This window comes from Leptonychotes weddellii, chromosome 4, assembly GCF_054177405.1.
Source record: "Leptonychotes weddellii isolate Sample4059 chromosome 4, ASM5417740v2, whole genome shotgun sequence".
NCBI classification, from domain to species: Eukaryota; Metazoa; Chordata; class Mammalia; order Carnivora; family Phocidae; genus Leptonychotes; species Leptonychotes weddellii.
Genome location: NC_138372.1, coordinates 109,147,850 through 109,164,488, shown reverse-complemented (window position 1 = coordinate 109,164,488; position 16,639 = coordinate 109,147,850). Strand labels below are relative to the sequence as shown.

Below are 16,639 nucleotides of genomic sequence, written 5' to 3'. Positions count from 1 at the left end.
CCAGGCGCCCCTCTTTTTTTTTTTTTTTTTTAAGATTTATTTATTTATTTGAGAGAGAGAGAGAGCGAGCAAGCATGGGGAGGGGGAGAGGAAGAGGGAGAGAATCTCCAGCAGATTCCCTGCTGAGTGTGAAGCCCAACAGGAGGACTTGATCTCACAACCTTGAGATCATGACCTGAGCTGGAATCAAGAGTCAGATGCTTAACCGACTGAGCCACCCAGGCACCCCATATGAACTTCTAAATAGACCCGGACTTGCAGAGGTCATTTGGACTTAGAGAAGAACCTAGCACAACAAAGCACAGCCAAGTTCTGGGCATCATAAGTGTATTTAATTATGGGAGAGGTGTTCTAACTCCCCCTAAAACATTCCCTGGAGCAGAAATGGACTGTGGTTGACATTTGATCGTAAATCTACTTCTTTTATGGTTGATTGAGAGGGCATCATGCCTTGTTATTCTCTTATAGAACCAGAAGACTGCTTAATGTAGGAAAGTTCTTGCAGGAATTTCATAACCATGATGCTGTCTTCTCTCGTTCTTGCATCTTCTTCGACTTTTGGAAGAACAAACCCATTTTACTGTGACTTAACTAAATTTTCACAGATTAGTCCCATTACTTTTTTCTGGAGAAGGGGATAAAATCATCAGTAGCATGGTGATGTTAGGAGCCCTTAAGTGGTGTTCGATGAAAGGCGCTTCAGATTACCTGGGCAACTTAGCTTCAGAATAATTGCCTGGTCTACAGTGAGGTGCATGTAGCCTATCCCTAGATCTGAACTCTTCTGACTTTTGAATACACAGTGGTCTCTCGATCTTTGCAGTTAGTGGCGGGGGTGGGATGAAGCGGAGACTTGGCATTTATATGTATTGTTTTTATCTGCCCAAACTGCCTGTAGTTAAGGGAAGCATATTAATAAATCTCTTTATTTCATCTTATATAAAGCTACCAAATATCCTTACCTGTTTTTGATAGTTCTCAGCTAGCAGAGAAATGACTGGTGCCCAAATATCATGGTCTTTAATGTTTGCCATATTAACACGTACTTCACAATATTAAATTATATGAGAACACAGGAAAACATGTTTACTTGTCTGATTAGCAAAACAAGGATATAATTACAGTATGTGATTTTCATGTAGTTTGAAAAAATACCTCTAGGAAGGGAGAGAGCTATTGTCTGGTATTTAAGAATTACTTTTCATTTGTTTGTTTGTTTTTTTTTAAATTAATGTGGGGACTTCATTTACAGCCTTACTTTTTTTCCTTAGGTTTTGGAAATAGATGTTTTGTAACTTCTTATTGTTTTCAGGCCTGATCTTACAGATGAAGAGTATGAAAAGCTTTTCCAATCTATTAATGGGTAAGTTGGTAGCATTGATTTGATATGGGGAATGAGGTGGATATAGTCTGCTTTCGCAAAAACATACTTATAAACATACATGTTTCTGTGTAACTGTCTTATAGTGGTATAATGTTAGTTTTCTGAGTTCTTTTATAGGAATTGTTTTGTTGAGAGATGAAGAAGTCCTGCAGAGGGAAGGCAGCTTAAGAAATAAATGTTGCACAGTAGATACATTTAGGTTTTTTTTTTTTAACGTGTGACATAATCTTTGTTCTTTTAATGATTGTCTTAAACGTTTTGACTCCACTTTGAATGACATGGCATACTGCTTGCTCAGGGGATTTAGAGTCCTGAGTCTGAGGTTAACAACTGGTTATCTTTCAGAAGATAATTTGCATAGAACTTGGAAAAAAATTTTCTGTCATCTGGCTTCACCACAAAAGATGATTGTCTAGCTCAACAGAATAAGACTTTTAATCACATGAAAAATGTTCGACATTACTCATAATTAAAGGTTAGGTAATTATAGCAATTATAAACTTTTTTAACTATCAAGTTGACAAAGATCAGAAAATTTGTTACTACTCTATGGTGAGGGTGTGAGGTAACAAGCATTCTCATACTTTACGGGTATGTGTTATACAGTTTTTTGCAGGGTAGTTTTGCAATATCTATTGAAATTGAAATGAAATTAAAAATGCATATACCTTCTGACCCAGGTAATCTGTCAGAAGGAATTTTTTTTTTTTTAAAGATTTTATTTATTTATTTGAGAGAGAGAGAGAGAGAAAGAGCACAAGAGCGGGGAGCGGGAGAGGGAGAAGCAGACTCCCTGCTGAGCAGGTAGCCCGATGGGGGACTCGATCCCGGAACTCCAGGATCATGACCTGAGCCGAAGGCAGTTGCTTAACCAACTGAGCCACCCAGGCGCCCAGGAATTTTATTTTATAAATATATTTTCCCTGTTATGTGAAAACTTAGGCCCAAACTTACGCATTGTAGAATTGTCTGAAATACCCCCGGTTTAGAAGCTGCCCGGTAGTCTATCAGTTGGGAATTGGGTAAAAAAAATAGACTACATGCATATAATAGAGTATTATGCACAGATTTTAAAAATAAGGATATCATTAGATGCTGGTTTGGATCACTATTGTTATGTGAACAATGTGATATTGTTATGTAAAATAAAGCAAGGCACATAATGGTATTTATAGTATACTCCCATTTGCTTTTTTTTTTTTTTTTTTAAGGTAGGGGTGAGGAGATTAGCACAGGGTAATCTGTCAGGTGAACACACAGATTTTAAAGGTGGTGGTTTTTAAAGATTATTTATTTATTTATTATAACACTTGCCAGCAGGGAAAGAACAGAGGGGGAGGGAGATGGAGAAACAGACTCCATGCTGAGTACGGAGCCCTACATGGGGCTCAATCCCACAACCTTGAGATCATGACCTGAGCCAAAATCAAGAGTCTGATGCTCAATCGACTGAGCCACCCAGGTACCCCTAAAGGTAGTTGTTTTTGATTGGGAGTTGGGTGGAGGGAGTCTATTTTATGATAAAGCTTTTATAAAAAGAGTTTCTTTTTTTTCCACTTATAAAACTGTTTATTACTACTTAAAAAAAAAAAAAAAAGCTATCAGTAAAACATTTACAGTGCCCATTATGTGCGGTATACTTTGGCATAGAAAAGATAAGTAAGTCCAGGTCAGAATATATGGTAGAACCTCAAAAATATACAAAAAAATATATACCAGAAAATGAGCTAACTCTCATGCAACTTCAGAATCACCTTTATTGAGCCCCTATTACACAGTAGAACCCATACTGCTTTGTGGGGGAACACAGAGATGAAAAGGCAAAGTCTTGTTTTAAAGTACTTTCCCAGTCTGGGAGAGACAGTCAGATTTTACTTTATGAAAGGACTCTGGCATTAAACACACCAGATTTGATCAGAGGCAGCTTTTTAGACACTGAGTGAATGAAAAGGGAGACCTGCTAATGAATCTTCATTAAGCCACTTTTAATTATAGGGTTTTCTGTATGGTTCTACCTTATAGTTTGTAGGTTTTCTACTAGACTAGGAAAAATTCCTCATCCTTGTCTCTCCAAGCTAATACCAAGATGCAGAATATATTTGTTGAATGAACAATAGTCTCAAAAGTGAACTTTCAGGGAGCCTGGGTGGCTCAGTTGGTTAAGCATCCAACTCTTGGTTTTGGCTCAGTTCATGATCTCAGGGTCGTGAGATTGAGCCCTGCATCAGGCTCTGTGCTGAGCGTGGAGCCTGCTTGGGATTCTCTATCTCCCTCTCCCACTGCCCCCCCCCACCCCCCTACCCCCCGCATCGCATGTGTGCTCTCTCGCTCTCTCTCTTTCTCTCTCTCTTAAAAAGAAGTGAGCTTTCATATATCTCGAATTCATATTTAAGTATTTTCAAAATTTTAACACATTTAATCCAGCTTTTATAATCTTTTTTGAATATCTTTGGTTATTTCAAGACTTGTTATAAATTTTAAAATTAAAGCTAATTTAAAAGTTGATATAAAAACATAGTAAATATTTTTCTGTATCTCTCCTTTATGGGTAGAGTAAAATAAAATCAAACATGACTTCCCCTCTTTTTCCCCAGACTTTTTCCAGAATTGTAATTTTGTTCTTTCAAAATTTTTTAATAGTGTGCATATTTTGGAAGAAATTTCAGGGTGATAATAAAAAATTAAATTCTCATGGATATTTAATTCTAGCCTACATATATTTTTATGAGCACTTTGTTCTTTATGATTAAAAATAATTCTCTGTGAGCCAAAACTGACTCATGATTATGGGCCTCCAGTTGATTTTTGACATCACTGATCCCTTGATTTAAACCTAGCTGTACCTGGAATTTTATCTTGACTTGATTTCTAACTTTGTGTACTCTCCTTCCTTCCCCCACTTATTTATCCTTAATTTATTCACACTCGGGCGCCTGGGTGGCTCAGTCGTTGAGCGTCTGCCTTCGGCTCAGGTCATGATCTCAGGGTCCTGGGATCGAGTCCCGCATCGGGCTCCCTGCTCCTTGGGAGCCTGCTTCTCCCTCTGCCTCTCTCTCTCTGTCTCTAATGAATAAATAAATAAAATCTTTAAAAAAAAAATTTATTCACACTCTATCTCAAAAATAAACTTGTTTATTGAAGAAGTTTTAGAAGAATATGTGCTTCTAGAAGTATTGTTAACTGTGGTAGTTTACGAATGTGTAGGAGTGTAAATATGTTATATATTTTTGCCACAGTTTTCTAACTTTCTTTAATGATCTTGTTGTTTGCATGATAAGGAAAAAGTTGTTTTAAAATAAAAAGAGTGTTTATTTTCTGTGGGCTGTGGGGTTGAAAGGCACCCTATTTGACGTTGTTTCAGAATCCTTTTCCCTGGAGGAAGCGCTGATCTCAAGAAGTCAGGTTATGCTCTGGCAGCCAAAAAATTTTATGATTTGGCCAAACAGGTAGGTGTCAGTTATTGCCTATTATTCCAGGTGGGTTTTTGTAGTTTTCCATGAGGATAATTCTTTCCTAAGCATGTGGTAATACTTCCCGCACAATTACCCTAGCCTCATCCTGCTTTAACTTTTGAGCTTCCTGCTCTTTAGCAGCGCATGGCAGCGCTCACCTGTTTCCTGTGGGCTTCCAAGGGAGCCAGAGCCCCGCAGCCTGGCCCTCTCCCTTAGTGCTTATCAATACGAAGCAGGTCCTCACGCTGGCTTAGTGAGCTATTTTTTTAATGTACCAGGCATTGTTCATATGTTATTAATTCTCATCTCCTCTTGAAAGCTGCTCTTTGTGCTGACTTTTGGACAAAGGTCAAGGTCAAATAGGGTGGAAAGGTCAAATAGGATGGACTTTGACCTTTCTTCACAGTTACCCTAGACTCCACATTCAGTTACCAGGCAGAGCCTCTTGAGTCCTTTGTAATGAATGTCTCACGCTGAGCCTGACTTTGCACCCCACCTCAGATCCTTACTGTTTCACTCCTGAACTATAATCTTGCTGGCCCTTGTATCTCCCCCTGCCCTTAAATATTTCCCTAAAGAACTGCTTTTAGCATATGAGATACTTGTTTAAAAACTTTTAATGGGTAGGCTTTTAAATCATCTGTAGTCTTTCATAGTCTTTGGATCAAGACACAGACTGTGTGTCCACAGCCCCATTTTCTGGCTTTTCCTTCTGCATATAATTGAAGCCAGTGTGGTATTTCTAGCATATATTCTGTGTCCTCCTACTTTTAAATCGGCTTAGTCTGTTTCTTTCCATTCCATCCCTAATTCACAACTTGGTCCATCTTTTCAGGCTAAGGTGCTACTCTCCTTCTGTAGAGGTTTCTTTCCCAACTTCAACAGGAATGGCATCCCGCTCCCTCTTAACTTTTAGAATATTTTGTTGTAGAAGAGTTCAGACATTTATTTAGCTCCTACTCGGTAAGATGACAGGGTCCATGACCTTCAGGAGCTTCTATGTCAGAAGACAGAATATCTTGAGGTTAGTTATTCATGTCTCAGCAGATTTCATGGTTTTAACACCCTTTGAGGTGTTCCTCATTTCATATAATATGGTACCATGTACTGAGTACATGCTCAATGGATTTTTTTTTTCTTGAAAAAGTGAAAAAAGTGGAAATTTTATAATGTGAGTGATTTAAAATGCATTTGGCAAATATATATGAACATTATAAAGTAGTCATTTTTCCTTTTGCATACAGGGACTCATGTAACCAGCTTGCTCAATTGAAAAAAAAAAAAAGGAACCACCCAACTCCTGAGACCCAAAAGTCTACTTTTTGAGACGTAATTAGCTACTTAAAGATTTCAAAACAAAGGAAAAAAGCTCAGCAACCTTGAACTTATTTAGCTACAACCACTGGGGACCACAAAGCTCTCGCTGAAGAAGCCTTGAGAAGTGAAGTCTGTTAGATCTTTGCAGTCCTACTCTGTGTCCTTTGCTCTGCGAGGCTTTGTGGAGGATTCACAGAAAGTAAAAGATGTGGTCCCAGCAAGCGAGAAATGAAATTTGGTACATATGGAAACTGAGCAGTTAAACTCTCCTTTGTGTTTATTATAAGTAAATGCAGTATGGCCCTCCAACTTAATGTATGCAGTTCTAACTTCTAAAAATAAAATTTCCCAGACCGGCATAGAAAGTGTTAAAAATCCTCCCTTAGGCTAGAAAGTATAGGAATTAATGTAATTCTGTATTTTTCTCAGTAAGGAACAGAAAGAAAAAGAAAGCCCTAACAATTTCCTCATTTAAAATGAGTGACATGTTATATTTTACAATCTATACAGGAAAATCACTGCTTTTAGAAAAGTTGCAAACTCAAGTTTTGTAACTACCAGTACACAGGGATTTAATCTTTACTTAACCAGAAAATTCATTCACTAGAAGACCTTTTCCCCATTCATGCTAGTTGTTGTGACTTTGAAGAAGCTCAATACATTTGTACTTTTTCACTTGACAGCTTTTACTCTATACAAATTTATTTTACTTTTGCTTAGCCTTTTCCTTACTGACTGTTCCTTTTCTTCCAGATCATGGGTTTCCCCTGATTTAAATTTAATTAGCTGAAGGTGCTATAAAGCAGCTATTACTATAAATTCCAAGATAATGAAGGACGGACTTCCGAGTGTGTTCAAAGCAGACAATCATCCAAAGCAACAAGATCCGTAGAAGATGTATCAATAGACATCTATGTAGCATTATCTTTGATATTTGCAGTCCCTAATTGTTACTGGTATCGCTTGGTAGTTGCCTGGCAGATGTCAGTCTTTTTCCCAGCACAGCTGAGATTGAATAATTTGATTGACTAAAACTGAATGATTATGTAGATCTGAGGAAAGATTAAGTGATAGCCTCCTTATGGATCCTGGAAAATTCTTTAGAAACGCATGCATGACTCAGATGCCTGTCTTGTAATGACAAATCAAATGTATAATTTTTGTTTTGAAAAGTTTGAATAAGCTTAGTTTTCTCTTTCACTCTGCAAAGAGTTTTGACGATGGAGACTATTTTCCTGTGTGGGGCACTTGCCTTGGATTCGAAGAGCTTTCATATCTGATTAGTGGTGGAAAGTCCTTATTAACTCTCACTCATACTAATGGAATTGCAATGCTGCTGAACTTCACTAAAGGTGGGAATTCTCTTTTTGACCCTTTTAAAAATATTACCTGAGCAGGATGAGTAAGTGGCAAATATCCAAGTCAGAAGCACTCATGTTTACTAATTTTCAGATTATTCATACAAGCTGATGATGTGAATGATGTACTGAGCTGTGAAGATGGCTTAGGAGCTTTGAGTTTTGATAATTCATTACCTGTAGTAACACAGGACCATGCATGATTAACACCTCTAAAATCGGACCCGGGTTTGAGTCCTAGCTTCATCCCTGTTGCCTTGGGGAATGGTTTAACCTCCCATGACTTTAATTTCCTGATTTTAAAGGGTTTTCCTCTTAAGGTTGTTTGTGAGGATTATATAAGATACTGCTTTCCAGCTACTGTGCCAAGTGCTTGAAATACAACTCTCATAAATGGTAGCTATGAATTATGATAGTACAGCACTTTTCCCTTGGCTGTGTGTACTCTGTTTTAACCCTAGCTGTGGTGTACGCAATTCGATTCTGGTACTAACCACTTGGAGTTAGCGCAGACTCCATAGTTATAAGTTATCTCCCCAATTAGTCTGCCCTTGTTTCAGATACCAGCCACAAGTCACATCCCCAGGCCACCCACACTTCTGACCAACTGTCCACAATCTTGAGGATGCCCATGACCCTTCCTGAGGTTCAGTAATTCACCAGAATGACTCACAGAACTCAGGAGAGTGCTGTGTTTGCACTAACAATTTTATTGTAAAGGCTACACATAGGTTGAGGTCCCAGAGGGAATGCAGAGCTTCCATGTCCTCTCCCTGTTGAATCAGAACATATCACCCTACTGGCATGTCAATATGTTCACCAACTGGAAAACTCCCATGAGCTTTGTTGTCTGGAATTTTTTATTGGGGTTTCATTGCAAAAGCAAGGTTGATTAAATCATTGGCTGTGTGCCTGAACTCAATCTCCAGTCCCTTTTTCATCCCTGGAAATCAGGCTGGCTCAAAGTCCTAACCTACTCTAATCATGTGGTTGATGTTTCTGATGATCAGCCATATCCTGAAGCTATCTAGGGTCCCACTGTGAGTCACCTCGTTAGCATTATGAAGACACTCCCATTTCTCAAGGATTTCTGAGTTTTAGAAGCTCCGTTATCAGGAACTCAGGGCGGAAGACCAGGAAGATTCTTTGTTATAGCACTCTGTGTAAATAGGTAATGATTCTTGTAGGTTACCTGATCTCTGAATCCTGAGTTGAGTGCTGTCAGCTGTTCCTGTTCTCATAAGGATTTTGGATGGAAAGCAGTAGTTGTTATACATAGAACTTATAGAATGCTCTATACTTTTCAAAGCTCTCTCTTGCATTATCTTACTTAATCATTGCAAGAACTCTGTGGGAAAGTACATGTATTAGGTCCGACTATTTTGGATGTATGTGGTGAAAAACCAAGCTTATATGAAAAAGGTATAGAATCCACTGAAGTAAGGTACTTGAGTGGATTTTTATTATCTGAGGTGCAGGGATTCTCGTGGAAGCCATTAGCATGCTGAATGAGAGGCTTCATTTAGGGAGAGCTGGCATCAAGGTAAATTGCTCTTTTTGATCTATTTACTGAGTAGAGATTTCTGGGCCTGTTTAATGTTCTTTCCTACATTGTTGGTATTTTTAAATCTTTTAAATTCCAGATACCTTTGAAAATATGTTGAATGTTCTGGATCATTTCCTGAGAAAACAAAAATATATTCATGTGGTAAATTATACCTGTTTTCAAGAGAATTCAAGTTAAGATTTTCTGCTTGCTCTGTGGCTAGCCTGATAATTATCATATCAGAAAGATTTTAGTGATTCATGTTAAAATTCTAGAAGAAGAGTACTTAAATATGGAACATATTTGAATTTCTGTGTTAAATTCATTTTGTGTTTGACTAGAATACGTATGTGGAAGTGATATGTTTTGCTTATCATTTAGTCATCTTGATTGTGTCTTAATAATGGCCTTTTTTGGCCACAGATCAGTGACTTCAGTGAATTTTATTTTTTCTGTGTTTAAATTATTTCTCTTGTGCCTAAATTATTTCAGATGCATCACAGAGCAGAATGTTCCAGAATTTTCCTGTTGACTTGTTGAAGTCATTATCAACGGAACCTCTGACTGCAAATTTCCATAAGTGGAGCCTCTCCATGATGGTATTGCATTAATTAACAATGAAATTAATGCATTTAGATTAACTACAGAAGTAATTATTTTGTTTTATTTTTACACTCTAGAATTTTACGATGAATGAAAAGTTAAAGAAGTTTTTCAAAGTATTAACTACAAATACAGATGGCAAGATTGAGTTTATTTCAACCATGGAAGGTATATATCATGGCACATGTACACTTTATTTCACTTATGTTTATATATATTAATTTTGATTTTATACTTCTCTTATGAGTAAAATCCTTTACTCTGGGGTGTGAAGATAGAAGCTAGGGCATTTTTGGGGACAGGAGATATGCTTTTGTCCATGTTCCAAATCAGTTGTGATTTACCTGGGTCATCTGGTGGGTGGAATGATGGAGAAGGAAAGTAAAGAATAAGGGGAGAGTAGAGGAAGAAGTAAATGGAAAAAATGACTTCTGTTTCTAGCAGTGTACCATGACAGATCGTCCTCCAAACAACAACAAAAAACATGACTCATGTTCAGAAAAACATCTTCCTAAACACAAGTTTACCCCACTATCCAAAAGTAGAGCCTTCCTATGAAACTCCTAAGCCACAGTGGCACAAAGCAAAGAGTATCCTTCCACTTTCCAAAAGTTCTCGTTAAGCCACTTTGGTTTTATGAAAGACCTGCATGAGTCCCTGTTTCCGCTCACTGAAAGAAAGCTGAAGAGGATTTTCGCTTTTATGAAGAAAAGCCTACTGTACTAATGTGAGTCTTTCATAACAGTGAAGTGGCGTAAGGTGGACGTTTGGAAAGCGGAGGGATACCTGTACATTGATGAAGTGACAGGATACTCAGGCCAAAACCTCTGGGAGTTAAGTGGTGTCCTTTTTGTTGTAGGTGTACAACATAGGGATTTGACAATTCTCTATCTTATGCAGTGCTCACCACAATAAGTGTACTTACCTATCACCATACAAAGTTCTTACAATTTTATTGACTGTATTCCCTGTGCTGTACTTTTCATCCCTGTGACTTACTTATTTTATAACTGGAAGTTGTAACTTTTAATCCCCTTCACTTATTTTGCCCATCCCCCACCCCCTTTCCCATTGGCAACCACCAGTTTGTTCTCTGTATTTATGAATCTGTTTCTGTTTTTTGTTTGTATTGTTTTTGAGATTCTACATATAAATGAGATCACATGGTATTTGTCTCTCTCTTTCTGGCTTATTTCACTTAGCCTAATACCCTCTTGCTCCATCCATGCTGCCTCAAATGGCAAGATTTCATTCTTTTTTATGGCTGTGTAATATTCCATTATATGTTTATGCCACATCTTCTTTATCCATCCATGTATAGCTGGACACTTAGGTTGCTTCCATATCTCGGCTATTGTAAATGATGCAGTAAGCTTAGGGGTGCATCTATCTTTTTAAATTAGTGTTTCTGTTTTCTTTGTGTAAACACCCAGCAGTGGAAGTACTGGATTCTATGGTATTATATTATTAAGTGGAGTATTTAAACCAGTATTTAAACCAGCATTATTATTGAATCAGGAGAACTTGAGAGGAAGCTCACGAACCCCCTACAATGAAGGTACCCCATGCAGCAGGACCCTCAACAAAGCCTGCCCGTAGAACTGTGAGAATTGCCATCTTGAACCTTGACCCTAGGGAGTGGGGGTGGTGGTAAATAAGCCCTGAGCATTCATAATGACATGCGGGTCAGTTGTGGCCCGCATTAAACTAACTGGTCAAAAATTTTGTTTAAAGTCATCTCAGACTGAGAGTGTCCCAATGTTTATGGCAGAAGCAAGTATCAGTAATTCTCTCTGGAGAAAACTACATTTATCCCAGACTTTAAGGGATTTCTATTATGAGGCTTTAAGGAAAATGACCAATTCCTGGCCGAAAAATTACTACTGTGCAAGGAAGCAAAGTACTACAGATGAGAACTTACAGAAACAGTCTTTGAGTAGTCTTTGAGTAGAAACAGTAGACAGTCTTTGAGTCAGTGAGAGGCCAGGGTACTGGGGTGGAGTAAACTGGAATAAGCGGGATGTTGTTTATGTTATTCAAAGATTGGCTTGCTCTTGGGGGAGGTCAAAGGTCGAAGGGTTTATAAACAATATCTGGGGAATTCTGGGAAAGGTTGGTCAGCCCAGTCGGATGTGAGCCGATTATCTTCTTTTTAACTCTGTTTCCCTCCTCTTTGTTTTGCTTCCAAGGAGAGCATTGACATTCACCAAAGCATCCTAAGTTAGAAACTTAGATGTTGTCCTTGACTTCTTGCCTTCCTTCTCCACATCTAAAAAATGTGTGCCACTTTCTGCTCCTCAGATGCTTGCACATGTCACCTCCCCTCCCTCCAGCTTAGCCCTGTTCTACTTCTACATTAACTACCTTCCGCCTGGACTCCTCGGTAGCCTCCTAACTGTCCACAAAGCCACTTTCCAGGTAGCCTCTGATGACCCTTCTGAAACACCAGTCATGAGGTTAGGAGCCATTCCACAGACAGAGGGACATAGTTTAGGCCGAGACAAACTGGCTTACATAAAAGGACACCAAAAACGTGTGGCATAGTTCATTCTCCTATGAATACATCATTATGGGAGGGGATGAAGACGCAGGATGAGGTGGGGGGGGGAAACAGACCCATCGTGGAAGAAACTTGTGCCCTAATCACACGGGCTCCCTTCTGTTGAACTGGGGTATATTTAGAGGCTCAACTATTTTACTCTCCTCTGATTACCTACTAAAGCAGATCATATTACGGACTGTAAAAGGTTGAAAGTCAGTGAAATGGATTGTGAATATTCACACTGTGAACTGAAATTCTTTATTTTGTCTCTGGGAGAATGAGCACAATTTGACTCTGCCATTGTGAATTATAAAATAATGTTTTACATAGGGTATAAAACATAACTCCATTGTAAGTAACATCTTAGACCGCGCTTTTTTTTTAAGATTTTATTTGAGAGAGAGAGAGAGAACGTGCATGCGATGGGGAGAGGAGCAGAGGGAGAGGGACAAGCAGACCTGACACAGGGCCCAATTCCATGACCCCAAAATCACGACCCGAGCCAAAATCAAGAGTCGGACGCTTAACCGACTGAGCCACCCAAGTGCCCCTTAGACCATTCTTAATACTTACTCGTTTGTGTTCTTCATGCAGGGTACAAGTATCCAGTATATGGTGTCCAGTGGCATCCAGAGAAAGCACCTTATGAGTGGGGGAATTTAGAAGGCATTTCCCATGCACCCAGTGCTGTGAGGGCTGCATTTTATTTAGCCCAGTTCTTTGTTGCTGAAGGTAATGTGTGGGTATATAATTTTATTGTCTAGTGTAGTTTTGGAGGAAATTGCCCTCATCTGAAGTTTGTTTACTCTTTTGCTCTATAGATGTTCTGTAAGTTTAACTTTAACAAAAAAAATCACGTGGAAGACCTGAAATTGAGATACTAGGCATTCAAATAAAACCAGGACAATTATTTCAGTTAACAGTATTGGACACTCTAAAGTGCTGTGAATTCTTGAACAACAGTGTAAAGATTGAGTTCTTTTTTTTCTTTCTATCTTGAATACTTTTTAAAAAAATTTGCTTCATTACACTTCTTTTTAGGAATAATGCTTTAGTTTTAACATTCTCTGAGAATTAGATGTTATCTTTCTAAGAAAGCAATATAAATTGAATATATACTCACCAGCCTGTGATTTTAAGGCCGCCTGTCTGCAGGCATTAGCACACTGGAGACAGTTAATAAGCTTTTCCTGCTCTTTCATATAAACGCAAAGACATTTTCATGCTGTTATGTTTGTGGGTAAAACTGAGAATTTGGTTGTAGATGCTTAGGTGTTTTTTTTTTTAATATTTATTCATGTGAGAGAGAGAGAGTTGGGGGGGGAGGAGCAGAGGCAGAGGGAGGGAGAGAGAGAGAGAATCCTCAAGCAGACTCCCCACTGAGCATGGAGCCCAATGCGGGGCTCGATCCCAGGACCCCGAGACCATGATCCGAGCCAAAATCAAGAGTCGGCTGCTCAACCGACTGAGCCACCCAGCGCCCCTAGATGCTTAAGTTTTAGTTGAGTGATACAGGTATGAGACAGAGCTACAGACCCAACTGCAAGGGGCAGGGCATCACTCTGGCGAGGCGTGAACTTCACACATTGTGTTTGCCCCCTCTCTCCCAGCTTGCCTGAAATTTTTTTCAACCCTCCTGCTCACACTTCTTAGGAAAGTACTTCCTCCTGAGTTCACTCTGGTTACGTTCACTTGAATGGGTCATTTCATGACAAAAACCCCAAACTGAAAACAAGATTCTCCCGTGTGCCGTATTAATCCCAAGGAAACTTTCCATGTCAGGTGTATGGGAATAAATGAGAATAGCAATAGGTCGAGTTTGTTGCGGTATTAGCACATGGCAGAGCTATTTCTTTTATCTTTATTTCCCAATATCCTGCTTTCTAAAAAATGCCACAAGGCCTGTATTTATTTCAACTTGAGGATAAAGTCTGAACCTTCCCCGCTTCCCACTCCCGCTTCAGCCAACTTCTTTGTGCTTCCTTGTGTGTCACATTGCTGCCTTACCTCTCACTTTTCCATTGGCCTCGGCTTTGCCAGTCTCTTCGTTCTCTCTACTCTGGGAGCATCTCGGTGAAGACAGACTATGGAAGCACCACGCAATGTCCACTTCTGCTAGTTACTAGACGAGGCTTCTTGAGTGCTAGGTCCTTGCCCTGGTTATATTTCCATCCCCGGGCCCCAGCAAGTCTTGCACACAGTAGGCCCTTAGTGAGTGTTAAGATCAGCGGGAGAGTGAGCCCCCCACCGGATCTGCTGCAGGGCAGATGTAGACGCTTTTTCAGTAGGCGATAAATCAATTGCTACTTTATTTGGGGGAAATCTTATAAGGCATTTCTCCTTTTCTGGTGCTATTTTCCCCGCTTAATACTGCTGATAATAGGAAGAAATATTACAAAGTAGCCCTTTGGAAATTTTATCCTATCTTTTTAAAAATGAACACTGTCTTTTTCTTGCAGCTCAGAAAAACAGTCATCATTTTGAATCTGATGTTGAAGAGAATGAAGCACTGATTTATCAGTTCCATCCAGTTTATACTGGAAATATTTCTTCATTTCAGCAAAGTTATATGTTTGATTGAGAGCCTGCAATGTGTTAACAGAGAAATTTTGAATCATTCCATGATTAAACTGTTGCAATAACTCACTACTCATGGTAATAATGGAAAGCCACAGAGATTCCTTTTCTATGGTGTTACTGGCTCTGATTCTTTGTTTAGTGTATTTGATTATTTATATCACATTTGATAATCAGTGAGACAAGTAAATAATTGCAGTGTATTTCATGGAAAAGCTTTTACCTGAAGAATGGATTGAAAATACAAATATTTTTTTCTCATTGACTGATTGTGGAAATAAATGCCTCCCACTAGCCATCCACCCCATCCTTGCTGAAGACCCTTTTTAAATCCTACCTCTAGTTCACTGTGAGTCCTTTGAGTCTTGGAAGTATTGGGGGGTGGGTGTGTGTGTGTGAGAGAGAGAGAGAGAGTGTGTGTGTGAGGGTGTGTATGCGTGAATGAGAGAGTGTGTGTGTGTATACACACATATTTCCTTTTCTGCCTTTTCAGCTCCACAGTTGATCTGCACACCTGCTGTATGCAGAGCCTGGGTCTTGAACTTTCTATCTCACAGTGTCTAACACAGTAAGCCCTCAGTAAGTTCTTGTGACCATTGGGGAGTAAACTTTCTTTCCTTGGAAAATAATTTGAAAGCTGCCATACATTTATTTGCATACATTTTAATACATTTCTCAGTCTGTGCTTCCCTCACCATCCCATGTACTTTTCACCAACTCTGAAATTTAGGAATTCTTTGAGGAAACGAAGCAGAAGAGAGGATGGTTTGAGCTATTGTTAACAGTGTTTATGCCTCTGTTCTCCTGAGTCCCTCAGAGCTGCTGCTGGAGAAGTAGAAACACGGGAAACAGAGTGATTGGGCAAGGTGTTGTAGGAGATGAGGAATGATTTTATGTAGAGAGAGATGAGAACAATAACCTGAAGATACTGAAGTAAACCATAAGCTTTGAGCAATATGTCCAAACAGAACACAGAAATTGAAAGGTATTAACACGTTTAGTCAGCTCATAGGAATTTAAGAGAAGTGTGGCAGATTTAGTTTCTATCCACGAGCAAAAAGATTCTGTGAAGTCTTGTCCAATGTGCCATTGCTAGCTAAGTTCGTGTCTCTCACCTCTAGGAAAACGTAGCGATGTGATACACTGCCAGGGCTTTTCCCAACCCATTTGTATTGAAATATGAATCTCCTTGTCTAGGAAGTTCCCTAATAACACTTAATCCTGACTTTATCATGACTCACGAAGCCATAGCATCCATTCTTCTGCCATGAAGACCAGCTTCTAATTGCTCCCAAGTTTCTCACTGTGCTTCATTGATGATGACCACAAATAGGAGACAATGTAAGCTATCATTTCTTTTTTACTTAAGTTTTCCATTTTTCCAACCATGTATTTTTTTGAAGTCTTTGTGCTAGGCTCACTTTATTCCAAGAATGGAATCACTTTCATAGTTGACAGTACTCCCTTTTCTATGGCACCATCTGCCAGAAGCCTTGGCCAAGAGGCCCGAGGGCAAGTGAGAAGAGCAGTCCCATCCAGGCGACAAATGTCCCTTTCTTGTCTAACTTGACTTCAGGCTGACCCAGGGCAGCTTGCTGTTGCTACATCAACGGAGGCCAGAGAGGATGGATTAGAAGTGGCTATTGATGTTACTGAGCAATGGGGAAGCCGTAGGAGGAGATGGCAGCTGCCCCTGGAGGGCTGCCTGGCCATCATGTGCAGCCCCTGGAAAGAGTGGAGTGACCACCTTGGGTGCCAGTGACTGGAGGTGTGAAGGCTAAAAGATGGGTGTTGCCACCCCACGACCTTTGCGTTCTATAAACCAGAGGTGACGCTGTAGTTGGAAGCTGGATGCATAAG

General features: G+C 39.4%; 1 protein-coding gene across 1 annotated transcript in view; it reads left to right on the top strand.

Annotated features, from left to right (window-relative positions):
* The window catches only part of GGH (gamma-glutamyl hydrolase), a 21,747-nt gene extending 6,703 nt beyond the window's left edge, over positions 1-15,044 (top strand). The window contains exons 3-9 of the mRNA XM_006734243.3: positions 1,313-1,363; positions 4,746-4,830; positions 7,364-7,505; positions 9,550-9,656; positions 9,738-9,828; positions 12,797-12,934; positions 14,662-15,044. Of these exons, the coding sequence (XP_006734306.1) occupies positions 1,313-1,363; positions 4,746-4,830; positions 7,364-7,505; positions 9,550-9,656; positions 9,738-9,828; positions 12,797-12,934; positions 14,662-14,783 (736 nt within the window). The 3' untranslated portion in view covers positions 14,784-15,044. The remainder of the gene's footprint in view (positions 1-1,312; positions 1,364-4,745; positions 4,831-7,363; positions 7,506-9,549; positions 9,657-9,737; positions 9,829-12,796; positions 12,935-14,661) is intronic.
* Positions 15,045-16,639: the final 1,595 nt, after the last annotated feature.